The 13941-nt window shown below is 45.6% G+C and overlaps 1 protein-coding gene across 1 annotated transcript in view; it reads right to left on the reverse strand.

Moving 5' to 3' along the window:
- Positions 1-13523, reverse strand: part of LOC119355508 (mitochondrial inner membrane protease atp23-like) — a 16021-nt gene extending 2498 nt beyond the window's left edge. Inside the window, exons 1-2 of the mRNA XM_037622319.1 lie at positions 13314-13523; positions 13112-13227 (exon numbers count right to left, since the gene is read on the reverse strand). Of these exons, the coding sequence (XP_037478216.1) occupies positions 13112-13227; positions 13314-13455 (258 nt within the window). The 5' untranslated portion in view covers positions 13456-13523. The remainder of the gene's footprint in view (positions 1-13111; positions 13228-13313) is intronic.
- Between the last annotated feature and the right edge of the window lie 418 nt (positions 13524-13941).

Genomic DNA, 13941 nt, shown 5'->3' on the forward strand with positions numbered 1-13941 from the left:
GGGGGGGCAACTGAAGGGTCAGGAGCTCTTAGCGCTGATGGACGCGGTAGCTTGCGCAGATCGAGCGGCGGAGAAGATCAGGCTCAAGCTGGCTTCACGGATTCTAGACAGGACTACAATGGAGTCTGGAGTGAAGTCGCTTGTTCCAACAGGGCAAAGCACTGACACCGGAGCAGCTTCTGACGTGGGCTACGGCAGAGGCCATGTCGACATTCAGAGTTCAGCAAGCACGAGGGAGGTTGTTCAGGTTAGATTATGCGTCTTGGATTTGCCACCATGTTCTCTCCTCTACCTCGGCATACCCTAACACCTCGTTCAAGATTGGGTCTCGGGGTTGTGCTTGGCGTGTCTCCTGATTTAAATCCTGGGCTCCCTAAGTGGTCCCGAGGGAGAATCTATGGATCCGCATGGGAGGGGGAGGCAACTGACGGGTCAGGAGCTCTTAGCGCTGATGGACGCGGTAGCTCGCGCAGATCGAGCATTGGAGAAGATCAGGCTCAAGCTGGATTTGTGGATTCTGGACAGGATTACAGTGGAGCGAGGTCGCTTGTTCCAACAAGGCAAAGCACTGACAGCGGAGCAGATTCTAGCGTGGGCTGCAGAATAGGCCACCTCAACATTCAAAGTTCAGCAAGCACGATGGAGGTTGTTCAGATTAGATTAGGCGTCGTGGATTTGCCGTCGGGGACGATGGAGGGTGCATTTGGGTTCTAAGTCAATTCCTACAGAGGATAGTGCTGCAATCTCCAGGTGCTCGACATATTGCTGGTCTTGTTGGGATCATGTTTGCGGATTCGCCATTGTTGGTCCTTGATGACTCAGTCGGTTTCCAATTCAAGGGTTGCTGGCGCGGACGAGGAGAACGCTACCGTGAGGGTTTCTAGGGTTGGGGTGCGTTGGATCCGGCTGTCAGCGTCTGCGGTGGGGTTAGACCATTTTGGACAGTTGTGGGAGCCTTTTTCCCCAATCACTCCTTCACCCCTGCCAAAACCGAGAGAAGTCACAGGTGGCGGTGTGGATCCAGCAAGATTTGTTTGTTGCATTGTGATCAAGGATTGCTTTCCTTCTGGGATCTGGGACAAGGAATTCGGTGAGAATGTGAGTTCAGCTGCTCGTGATCATCTGGGACAAGGAATTCGGTGATAAGGTGAGTTTCAGCTGCTTGCGAACATCTTGGGTTGGGAGCGCCTTGATTTCCAGCTTCTGCTGCTTAGGGTTATGATAGCTAAGGGGAACAGAGGTAGAGGAGGAAGGGAGAGGGGGACACGCGTCTACAGCAGCCGCCTCCTCCTTCGCAGTTTGATTACCTGATGGTTCTTATCCTCAGTACCCACCTCCTGTGTTTCCGCAAGGCAATCAGTGGGTACCTCTTGGTCAGCCTCAACATCAGCAACAGCAGAGCTAGGAAGGGCAGCCCAAGGATGCTCATAAGGAGAACCCCGAAAAACCATCCCAGATGGCTGCAGGAAACCCCAATGGTGCTGGTACTGGCAGAGAGGTTGGAGAGGAGTTTACTGAGTATGCTCAGGTGATGTGTTTCAATTGTGATAACCCAAAACATCACAAAACCCATGTGTAAGAGACCTAAAATCTGTTTCATATGCAAATCAAGTGCACACCAGGTGGATAGCTAAGCTAGGTTTTAGCACATAGAAGTGCAGGAGATGGGTAACCTTGCAATTGGGTCTTTCAAGAATTGTGGAGTTGCATATACTGAGTCTGGTGAGATTTCTAAGGATGAACTTGCCAAAGAGTTCTCTGTAATATATAAAACCAATTGGCCTTGGCAGATTAGAGAGCTTGATCAGTGGTCCTTCTTAGTTAAGTTCACTCCTCATATTCAAGTTGAACAGGTGGCTGGCTATCCCTGTTTGGGGCTGTCAAAGGAAGACGTGACTGTCAGAGTTGCAGTTTGGAAGGAAGAATTAGAAAATTTTGAGGAATTAACTGAAACTTGGATCCAGCTTAGAGGTTTATTATTGCCTAAATGGTGTGAATGATCCATCCTTGATCAAGTAGTGTCTGCTTTTGGTCTGCTGTTGAATGTAGATAGGCAGAAAATGTTCCATAGTTTATTTGAAGTGGTCATGGTGAAAATTAAATGCAGGGATACTAGTAAGATACCATATGAAAGATTGTTCGAGTTAGAAGGGAAGATGTCTCAGACCAGAATTACTGTGGAATTACCATTAATGGGACAAGTTGAGAAGGTTACCAGTGAAAGTGGATCCGATGATGGTAATGATGGCAACCAACAGTCCAAAGAAGGTGATATGGAAACTGACAAAGGAAATGCTGGGTCTGATAGAATGTCAAATGAGAGTAATGCTAATTCTAGGAGTAGCAACAAGAGTGGAGGTAGCTTCACTGGTGGTGGTTCTCAGAGAGGTGGAGGTGCCAAGGATAACATCCAAGGAAGTTGCTGAGGATGACACACCAATTTACAAGAGGGGTGACTTGCTTTCGAACAAGGTTGCTCTGGGGACAACAAGTCGGTTAGCGTTATGGCATCTGATGATGGGGTCGCTATGCCTGCTGAACATCCTGTTAAGGAGATTAGTAGGTTCCTTCTTACTGAAATGGAGCAAGCCAGTGATGAGGAAGAACAAAAATATTCAGTTTATGCAGCACAAGAGGAAGGTGGCACAGGATCTAATGCAGATGAGGGTGTTCAAGCAGAGCAACAATATAGCTTGAACATTGACTTACCTGATGATATTATGCCTGTTTTTGAGAGCCTGGAGGTTGGTGACAGGGACCAGACTCTGGAAGACAAGCAAGAAGATCAGGATGGGAAGAAACAAAAGAAATAGAAGCTCTGGGGGCCTATTCAACCTGCCAGGAAAAGTGTTGAGTAACTGGCAGCCAGCATGTGATGGAAAAGGCCAAGCTGCTCAAAATGCAACAGAATCTGGCAATTCTAAACAAAAAAATCAAAGGTATAATTAGCTCAAATCCTTTAATTGTTTTACCAGTTGATGATATCCTTGAAAGATTTAGTAACATTTGTATACAGATCAAAGGAAACTTAGGAACTGCGGTAGATGATCATGTAGTTTGCGATAATGGATTTGTTGTCTTACAGGCCAGCTGTTGGCTGGTTCTGCTAGTGTTGATTCAGAGTACGTGGAGAATGGACTCATGTTGGGAGACATAGGCAGGGCAAGCACCCTCAGAAAATAGTTTTAAAATGAATTTATCTTTTGGAGTGCTAGAGGGGTGTCTGCAACTGGTAGAAAGAAACGCATAGATGATACAACAATCCCGCATAATCCTGCATGTGTGGGATTCCAGGAGACTAAAAAGGAAAGTTTCTCTAATTCCTTAAAAACCTTTTAGGTAATAGGACCATTGATGCTGGTGGCATCCTGGTGGGAATAGATTTAGATGTTTTAAATATTGTTAGCTGGAAAATTTCACAATTTCTTGTTAGTGTAGTCCTTCGTGATAAGAGCACTAATATTATTTCTAGAATAACTACTGTGTATGGCTCTGCCTATGAGGAAGGCAAGCAAGAGTTCATCTCTGAGTTGCGTAAGCTCTTTTTAAATTGGGATGGCCCTGCTATTGTTCAATTTCATTAGGAAACAGTCAGACAAAAGGAATAGTATAGTTGATTTTAAACGGGTAGATAAATTTAACAGTTGGTAGATTTTCGGTCCTGATAGAAATTGGTATGTCTAGTAGAAATTATACTTGGGTTAATAATCAAGAGGATTTGATCATGTCAAAAGCAGATAGGGTTTTCTGCTCTACTGAGTTTGATAACCTCTGTCCTTTAGCTAGTGCTACTGTCTTACCTAGAGTTGGAAGTGACCACACTCCGATTGTGTTGTGTGGGATTCTGGAACTGGGCAAAACCTTAGAAAATCTAGCTTTAAATTTGAAAAATGGTGGCAGACTAGACCTGACTTTAAGGATTTAGTTACCAATAGCTCTAATGTAGTGAATGTTTGGCAGCATAAAGTCATATTTCAGGAAGTTGGCTATGGTTGGAGTGCTAACATAGAGGCTTTCCTTAGGAAGCACAAAAAACAGTTGATGGAGCAATATGATAAGCTGGATATTGGTGCTGAGAATCATTCAGTCTCGGATGGAGAGAGGAATAGTTGTAGATTATTATAAAGATCTTTTTAGAGCAGAACCTAGACCTCAGATTTCTCTCGGAAATGATTTTTTAATGTAGACGAACAAGTCTCTAGTACAGAGAATGTCTTGTTAGAAGCTATTTCTAATGAGGAAGAAATTACATAGGCAGTTTTTGGTTCATATGTTGATGGTGCACCTGCCCTGATGGCCTTCCTTGTGTTTTCGTTCAATCCTTTTGGGATATAGTTAAGCAGGATTTGATTAATATGTTTAAGGCTTACTATGATCACTTTATTCCCCAGAGAAAGCAATGCTAGAACTATGAAGAAATTTAGACCGTTTGTTTACTTAATTGTTGTTTCAAGATCTTTACTGAGGTCTTTGTTACAGTTGTATATATTTCCCGCGTAATATCCCCATTGTATAAAGGGTTTCCACCATATTTACCAAACATGTACATGTAAATATATTGACCCATGGCCACCTGGAAATACAAGTTGCATATGTCCCAACATGGTATTAGAGCCCTTGGTTATTTCTTTCACACACACAACTGTCCCCGATTCAATCTCGTGCTGTCATCATCCTCTCTGGCCGGCTCTTACTCTTGATCCAATTCACGTCGCCTTTGTTGACTTCTCAAGGACACCTATCTTCAGATCGCGTCTGGGAGATCCTCACGATCGTTGCTGCCATCTCCCTCCTCAAGCTAGTGCGCCTCCTCCAAATCAAAGCCCGATGCACCTCCAGATCGACAACCGCGGCCCTCCTCCTAGCCCGCCGCCACCACGCCCTCCTGCCCTGCCACCACCAATAGCGAACATCCGGTTGCCGACCGTCCGGTGACCTCCCGCCAGTCAACTTCTCAATCGCGCGCTCGGACTCTGTTTCCTTTTGATTCAAGGTTGTCTATTCGGTTGACTTGACCGATTACCCAAAAAAAACAGGTGCAATGTCTTCGTCGTCGGGCTATGTCGCCATCCCTCCTTGCTCGGTGATTTTTCATGGTACTAACTACACACAGTTTGTTGCCTTTATGGGCATTCATGTGTGGCATTTGTCTCGAGGGCGTTCTTTCCGGCAAGGTCACATGTCCGCCGCGCGTTCTTTCCGGCAAGGTCACATGTCCGCCGCGCCAGGTTTCTCCTATGGCTCCTACCCCGTTGACGCCACCAGATCTTGTTGCGGATGCTTCTTAAGCTAATAAGGATGCAGCTAAGGTTGTTGATGATGTTGTCGTTCATGCTTATGTGGAGGCTCTTCCCACTTACCGTGATGCCATGTCTGCTTACACTTAGTGATTTGATGACAATGCTCATGCCGCAGCTATTCTCGCTTCTACTGTTCTACCTCAGTTTGTCTCTTAGTTTATGGGCCTCATTATCATCTTCGAGATGTGGACCCATCTTCACTAGTGCATGTCTATGGTCCGCCAAGAGCAGGCTCTTCAACAGGGTGACTCCACGGTTGATGATTTCTATGCAAAGAGTTCTGCTACCTAGCCCCAGCTAGACTCTTCGCATTGCTGGTTGTGGTACTTGCTAGCGTTGCCAAGTTGTGCGGTCAGACTTGAGAGTTTCAGCACGTATACGAGTTCTTGTCTCGGCTCCATAATGAGTTTGAGCCGCGGTGTGCATCCCTATTTGCTTGTGGTCGTGTTTCCGTTTTGGAGGCGCTTTATGAGAATTGTGTTAAGGAGACTTGTCTGCATGTCGCTGATTCACTTGAGGTTCCCTTTGTGCTCTCCTGCAACGCCGCCTGCTGCACCCGCTCTAGTGCTCCGCCGCTCATGTTCACTACTTGTGGTGAGGGTCGCTCGTACTCATTGTAGTTACTGCAACAAGGATGGTCACCCCGAGTCTGATTGCTTCAAGAAGCGACACATGCACAATAAGGAGCACACATCTTCTAGGACTCATGCTTCTACTTTGACACCCTCAGTTGTCTCCTTGACTGAGTAAGATATTGTGAGATTTAAGCATCTGCTTGCTGCTTCAGGGTTTTTTTTTGACGAGTGTTGCATGTTCTGCAACTGATGCTTCTAGCACTAAGCGACCACCGTCTACATAGTCAAGTACATCCCCGTGGGTTCTGGATTCTGGAGCTTCCTTTGATATGTCTTCTGATTCTTCAACCTTGTCCTCTCTTAGATCTCACGATTTTCCTATTCATGTTCTCACAGCTAATGGTACACCTCTTTCTGTTGCTAGTCGAGGTACTCTTACCGCTTCTTTTTCTCTTCCTGGTGTTGCTCATGTTCCTCTTACCATGAACCTTTTTTCTGCTGGTCAGCTTACTGGTTATCATGTAATTCTTGACATTGATTCTTGTTCGGTTCAGGACCGTCGCACACTTTTGGTTGGGGCTAGCCCTCGCCTTCATTACTCTCAGGGTCTTTGGAAGTTAGACTGGCTTCATGTTCCTTCTGCTGCCACAGCTACCACCAGTCCCTTTGCTTCTGTCGCTTCAGCTATTGGCTCCTTCCAACAGTGGCATCATCGACTTGGTCCTCTTTGTGGCTCTTGTCTGTTATCTTTAATTCATTGAGGTCTTCTGGGATCTGTCTCAAGATATGTCTCTTTGGAGTGTCATGGTTGTAGGCTTGGCAAATAGATTCAGTAACCTTATCATACTAGTGAGTCAGTGTCTCAATGTCCTTCTGATTTAGTTCATTCCGATGTATGGGGTTCAACTCCCTTTGCTTTACAAGGGGCATCAAGATATATTATATCAATAGATGATTTCTATATTTTATGTCTTCTCGCAGTGAGGTTGCCTATCCATGCGTTTTGTGCTAACCCTTGCTGGAGAGTGTATCTTCAAGACGGTGTGTGTTGTCTTTGTTGAGCAGGGTACTCTTGCTCAGTTTTCTTGTCCTGGTGCTCATGCTCGGAATGGTGTGGCTAAGGCTAAGCATCACCATCTTCTTGAGACGACTCATGCGTTGATGATCTTGCCTCTTCCGCCTCACGTTTGGGTTGAGGTTGTTTCCAGTTCTACTTATCTCATCAATATCCAGCCATCCGCTGCTCTGCAAGGTGGCATTCCTTTCGAGTGTCTTCTTTATCGTTCTCCTGATTATTCGGTGCTTCGTTTGTTTGGTTGTGTTTACTATATTCCTCTTGCCCCCTGAGAATGCACCAAACTGACCGTTCAGTCTATTGAATGCGTCTTCTTGGGATACAATGATGAGCATAAGGGCTATCGTTGTTGGGACCCTATCAGTCGTTGAATGCATATTTCTCGGGATGTGACTTTTGAGGAGTCCCATCCCTTCTACTCACGTCCATCTTCCCCCACCTTTTCAATGGTGGACACCTCTTTCCTCACTTACACACTTATCACTCTTGTTGAGCCCTTGTGTACGCATCCCACTACTCCTGCTTCTCACACTATTGCAGATCCGACGACACCATCTCCTATGGTTTCCTCACCTCACTTATCACATATTCACAGGATTATGGACCGCCATCCTTGGTGGCATCCCCGTCTCCATCACTTGAATCTATCACGATGGTTCCTCCTCGTATTTGTCCCTCTTTTTGTCACTATTACACTCGTCGTACACGTGTTGTTGATGAGTTGAGTTTATTGATGAGCCATCTACTTCTCATGTTCCATCTTCCTCGTCTTAGCCTACCTATGGCTTACATCATCGCCCGCTTTCACCTGTCGATTGCTATGGTTTTTAAGTGCTAGCGTTGTTGTTCTTGAGCCGACTTCTTATCGTGATGTTGTTCATCACAAATGGCAGCTTATCATGCAGAGATTGCTACTCTTGAGCGCACATGCACGTGGGATCTTGTTTCTCTTCCTCCCCGGGTTCATCCCATCACTTGTAAGTGGGTCTACCAGGTTAAGTGATGAGGAACAATAGATGAGAGAAAAAGAAGAAAAACACATGCCAGATCTGTTTGGCTACTTCTAGAGTTCTAGATGCTTCCACTCCAGTGTAGTATTTCTTTTTTGTTCTTTTCTACCCTACCCACTGTCTTCTAGAGTCTTCTAGTTGTGAGTAGCTGTGAGTAGAATGGTGGAACTTAAATAATGTTTTCTAGAGTATTCTAGCTATAAGTAGAAGTATGTGAAGGCTTCCCAAAGCCCTATAAATAGAGGTCCTTACCTCTACTTTGTACCTAGACTATGCACCCACTACCTATAATAGAACTGGTTGTTCTTATCTAAGATCTTGGAGTAGATCTTGTGCCCTGGGAGTTCTGGATCGAACTCTTACTGCCCTATCGGCCTACATTCGCCTCTAGAGCGATATCTAACACAGCACGTTGAAGCTGTTCCTTCAACACTTGTGCTGTACACATTATAGCAGCAAGGTGGAGTTGCTCCTCCACAACCTTTGTGCTGCTTCATTAAGACTTGCTTCGCTGATTCTCTTGAGCACTACAAAGTTCGTCTTGTGGCTCGTGGCTTTCAGCAGGGGCATGGTCTTAATTACGATAAGACTTTTGCTCTAGTGACCCATATGACCACTACTCGCACACTTCTTGCTGTGGCTTATGTTCATCATTGGTCTGTATCTCAGCTTGATGTTAAGAATACCTTTCTTAATAGTGAGTTGTGCGAGGAGGTTTACATGCAGTCACAACCTGAGTATTCTGTCCCTGATGGCATGATCTGTTGCCTTCATCGCTCTCTATATGGCCCTAAGCAAGCCCCTCATGCCCGGTTTGACCGTTTCGCCTCTGTGGTGATTGTTGTTGGGTTTTTTGGCGAGTGCTCATGATCTTGCAATGTTTGCCCACCTTTCTGCTCATGGCCTGACTCTTCTTTTATATGTTGATGACATGATCAACACTGGTGACTACCCTGTTTACATTGCCTTTGTGAAGGCACATCTTAGTGAGCAGTTTCTTATGTCTGGTCTTGGCCCTCTTCATTGTTTTCTTGGGATTGAGGTTTCTTCTACCTCTGATAGCTTCTTTGTTTCCCAAGATAAGTATATCTAGGATCTTCTTGCCCGTGTTGCTCTTACTGATATGCGCAATGTTAAGACTACCATGGAGCTCAATGTTCACCTATGTGCTTTTGATTGTGACCCCTTGTTTGGTCCGGCGTGTTATCGTCTTGTTGAGAGTCTTGTCTATCTAGTTGTCACTCGTCCAGATATCTCCTATCATGTCCATATTTTGAGTCAGTTTGTTTCTGCTTCCACTTCAGTTCATTATAGTCACCTTCTTCGTGTTCTATGATATCTTCATGGCACGACTTCTCCCCGTCCTTTCTTTCCCCGCTCCAGTTCATTACAGCTTCAGGCCTATTCTACGTGGGCTAGTGGTCCCTTTTGTTCACTTTCTACTTACTGTGTTTGGTGGTTCTCTCATTGCCTGGAAAACGAAGAAACATACTACAGTTTCCTATTCGAGTACAGAGGCTGAGTTGCAAACTATGACTGTTTTGACGGCATAGGTGACTTGGTTACGATGGTTACTTAAGGAGTTTGGCGTTTCTGTTACTACACCTACTCCCCTCTTGTTAAAGGGTACATGTGCTATAAGTATTGTGTGTAACCCTATGAAGCATAAGCTCATCAAACATATTGGTGTTTATGCTCCTTTTGTGAGCGTTGGTGTGCATGATCAAATCATTGCTCTTATTAGCTACAATGCATGGACACGGCAAAAGTTGCCGAATCCCCATGCTGACACGGCGGGACACGGGGACACGCGGGGAAACGCGTATCCCGCCGTATTTCCCGAATTAAGAATTAAAAGAAAGAAAGAAAAGGGAGGACACGGCTGGGACACGGAAGGGATACGAGGCAACGCTGGATCTGGAGCACCCTCCCGCCGCCGCGCTGCTGCTGCTGCGCCCTCGCCGTCGTGCTGCTGCTGTGCCCTCGCTGCTGCGCCCGCGACGCCGCCGCCGCCGCTGCATCCCCCACTGCAGCGCTGGCCGCTGCTGCTTCGGCAGCAAGAGGAGCACGCTAGGAGGAGAGCGGTGGCGAGAGCTGCTGGCCTGCTGCGGGGTAGATGAGAGATCCATCGCTGGGAGGAGAGTGGCGGCTTGGTCAAAGCGTTAGGGCAGAGAGAGATAGGGTTTGAGTTTTTGACGGTGCAAATTAATCTGTAGCATCCGCTTGCTCTTGAAATGGCCCAACTACTAATGGATCATCTTCTTTGTGGCCCAGTTACTGCTGAATGGGGCAATCTCTTTCTCGTTATTTTTTTGTCTTTAACTCTATATTACATGGCATATTTTTATTTATTTTTATATATACTTGCCGTGTCCCCGATGGGCTGTTTATGGAAAATGTCGTATCCCGTGTCCCCGTATGCGTGTCGCCGTGTCCATGTCCCCATATCCGTGCTTTTTAGCTTATTAGAGTTACAGTTGGCAGATTTCTTTATGAAGGCCCAAACTAGAGCATAGCATCTCTCCAAACTTAGTGTTGTTGATCCACCCTGAGTTTGAGGGGGGTGTTAGAGTTGTATATATTTGTCATGTAATATCCCCATTGTATAAGGGGTTTCCTGCATATTTACCACACCCGTACATGTATATATATTAGCCCATGGCCACCTGGAAATACAGATTGCATATTTCCTAACAGCTCTGATTATTAGTAGGATGATCTCGGAACACTAGTCTGCTTCCATTAGAGGTAGATACATCTTAAAGAGTGTAGTGACTGCACATGAAATTGTTCATGTGTGTCCAATCTTCTAGTGATAAAGGGCTAGTGTTTATAAGGGTCTGTTTGGATAGTGTCCACACTGAATCGTGCCTGGCTTGGAGCCTCCCTGAACTGTGCCTGGACAGTGTTTGGTTGCTGTCCTGCAAAAGTTGTTGCTAGCCTGGCCTGGTTACCTGACATTTTGCTTAGCATGGAATTTGACCCAGGCAGTCCGCTTAGCCTGGACCAGGCACTCAAAAAAGGATGCCTGGGTAGCTGCCTGGGCAATGTTTCCCTGCCTCGTTGAGCTTATGGGCGTTCAATCTCCATCAATCATGCTAGTAAATTATTTAAATATTTCACCAGGCCAGGCCACCAACAAAACACATGATGTCCAGGCAGCCACACCATGCATAAAAGCAAGGGAGTACCAGGCGGATGACAGACAGCCTCTTTTACCAGGCATGAAGCCCAGGCCAACAACCAAACATGCCCTAAAATTGACTATGAGAAGGCCTATGACAAGGTTAACTATTCAAGGTTTTGGTAGTAAGTGGATTAACTGGATTGACATGATTGCTCAAAATGGTACCATAGGAGGCAAGATTAATGGGGAGAGTGTTCTTTACTACTAGTAGAGGGCTTAGGCAAGGGCACCCTCTTTCTCCCTTGTTTAATCTCGTTCTGGTTATTTTTGACGAAATGCTAGTTAAAGGTGGAAAGTAGGGCTCATTAGAGGTCTTTGTCCAAACTTTATTCCTGGGGGTGCTTGTTTAGAATATGCTGATGATACTTTCCTATGAAATATTTAGGATTACCTTTACACTTTGAGCAGTTGAGGAGAGAGGATCTTCAACCTTTAGTGGATTTTATGTTAGCTAGAATAGCTGATGGAAAGGCAAGTTACGTTCTATGTTGGGCAAAGTGACTTCAATTAGGTCTTGTTTATTCAGTATTCCAAATTACATGCTTTCCTTCTTAAAATTCCCTAAGTGGACTATAGCTTTAGTGAATTCTCAAATGGCCAAATGCATGTGGAGTAATAGTGAAGGAAATTAAAAAAATCATCTTGCAAACTGGCCATCTCTCTCCATAAGGAGTACGGGGGTTATGGGAGTGCCAAATATCCAAGGCCTTAACATGATCATGAGGAAGGAATATGGGGGTACGGGAGTGCCAAATATCCAAAAGGTATATTGCAAGGGAAGGAACATTGTGGAGAAAAGTTATAGATGCTAAGTATAATACTAGAAATCCTAATGTGCTCTGCTGCCATGACTCTCACCCCTCTCAGTTCTGTTAAATCTGGATACAAGTGGCATGTAGGTAATGGCAGATCAGTTCGTTTTGGGGAAGACATTTGGTTTGGCAACTCTCCTCTGGCCACACAATTTTGGGATATCTATTGTGTGGTCAATGAGACAAATAAGACTGTTTGAGCTCTGGGATGGGATTCAGTTGAAGTGCACCTTTAGGAGGACCTTCACTGAAGATCTCATGGTCATGTGGATAGACTTAGAATCTGTTGTATTTGTAGAGCAGGAGGAAAGCTTAGTTTGGTAGTATGAGTCTAAAGGGGTATGTTCCTATAAATCCCTATATGCAATTGTGAACTTGAGAGGGGTCCAACCTGTCCTGTTACCGGCTGTCTAGCAACTTAAAGTCCCCCCTACGATTCAGGGGTTCTTGTGGCTCTTATCACCTGTGATAGCCTGAGGAGGAGCAGCATGACAAAACCTCTGGAATGTAGACATTGTGGTGAAATTGAGTCAGTGTACCATCTGAACATTGAATGTTTGAATGTATTGTTGCTAAATCCATTTAGAATGATGCTGAGCTTATATTTGGTGTTAGCATTGTAGATTTTAGATCTTTAGCTGTTCACTGGCTTTAAATAAAATAAGAAAACTAAATTATGTTTCTTATGCTGTCCTGTGGGGACTTTGGAACTGCAGAAATGGCTTAGTTTTTTACCAAATGCACCTGGATCTCTGTGAAAAAACAGGTGTGGCATCTGACAGTAGGGTTCCTGGGAGACTGTCTTTAACAAATGCACCTGGATCCCTATGAAACAGGTGTGGCATCTGATAGTGGGGTTTCTGGGGGACTGGGCAAAATCCCTCAAAGAACCATTTGGGGAAAAGGCCGTCTTTTTTCAGGGAATTGATGCTCAGGAAACTGAGCGTCAATCCTGGGCTGAAGCTGTTGTTAGTGTTGAGCATGGAGGGCGTGCTTCTCTGAGCCCCTGTAAGTGGAGTGCCAACATGAACCGGGGGCGAGGCTCCTTTTGATCGATTTTTTTTTATTAGATTGCCAACGTGAACCCCTGTAAGTGGAGCGCCAGCCATAAAGCACCGATAATGAGGGGAGAGGGAATGGAGAACAGCATACCCCCACGCCGCTTGCGTAGTTCCCGCTGGACGTGCAGATGGCCGCCCGGAAAAGCGTCGGCCATACGGTGCACCCGGCTTTCTCGATCTGCTCCCTCAGGAACACCACCTTCGGATCTATCATCAATTGACAACGCGAGTCAGGAGATGGGAGGAAGAAAAGAAAGGGCGATGGGTGAGTAGAGGCGTAAGCAAGCGCGTACCTTTGAGAGCCAATTGAACGCCGGCGACGCATTTCTGCCACGGCATGGCATTGCGGGTCACGTGCGGCCGAGAAGCGGGAGGCGCCTCCGCTATTGGGGTCTTCGGCGGGACGCTGCCGCCGTCGCCTGCGGCGGCCGCCATTGTTCTGTACCTCTGGCGGCAGCTGCGTCGTGGGTTCCAGAGGCCGAAAAGTCGAAGCGAGATTGGTCTTCAGGGTCGCTAGGGTAAAGTTGGGATCTCTGGGCCGGAAGGTGATTGGGCTCAGTTATCAGAAGACCACCACGGGCTGTGTTGGCCCTCCATCATTGAAAAAGCAAATGAAATCGGATGCCTCAAAAAAAAGTGAAATCGGATTGCCTAAAAAAAGAAAATGAAATCGGAAAAAAAACAGGACTCTAAAAGCACAGAATCGAAAAAAAGCCTAGTGAAAAATGAAGAAGACACCAAAGACCCAAAAAGAAAAGGCGAAAGAGGGTTGATTGAAGTACGGTTTTTGTGTGGTTTTTTTTGTGAAATCTTCTCATCTATTTATCTTCAATTATGATAGTACAACGAACATCAGAAATAATAAAATACCCACTCCGTCCGTCCGAAAAAGAAGGTCGATGTGGCAATTTTTTGAAAACC

This window comes from Triticum dicoccoides, chromosome 2A, assembly GCF_002162155.2.
Source record: "Triticum dicoccoides isolate Atlit2015 ecotype Zavitan chromosome 2A, WEW_v2.0, whole genome shotgun sequence".
Lineage (NCBI taxonomy): Eukaryota > Viridiplantae > Streptophyta > Magnoliopsida > Poales > Poaceae > Triticum > Triticum dicoccoides.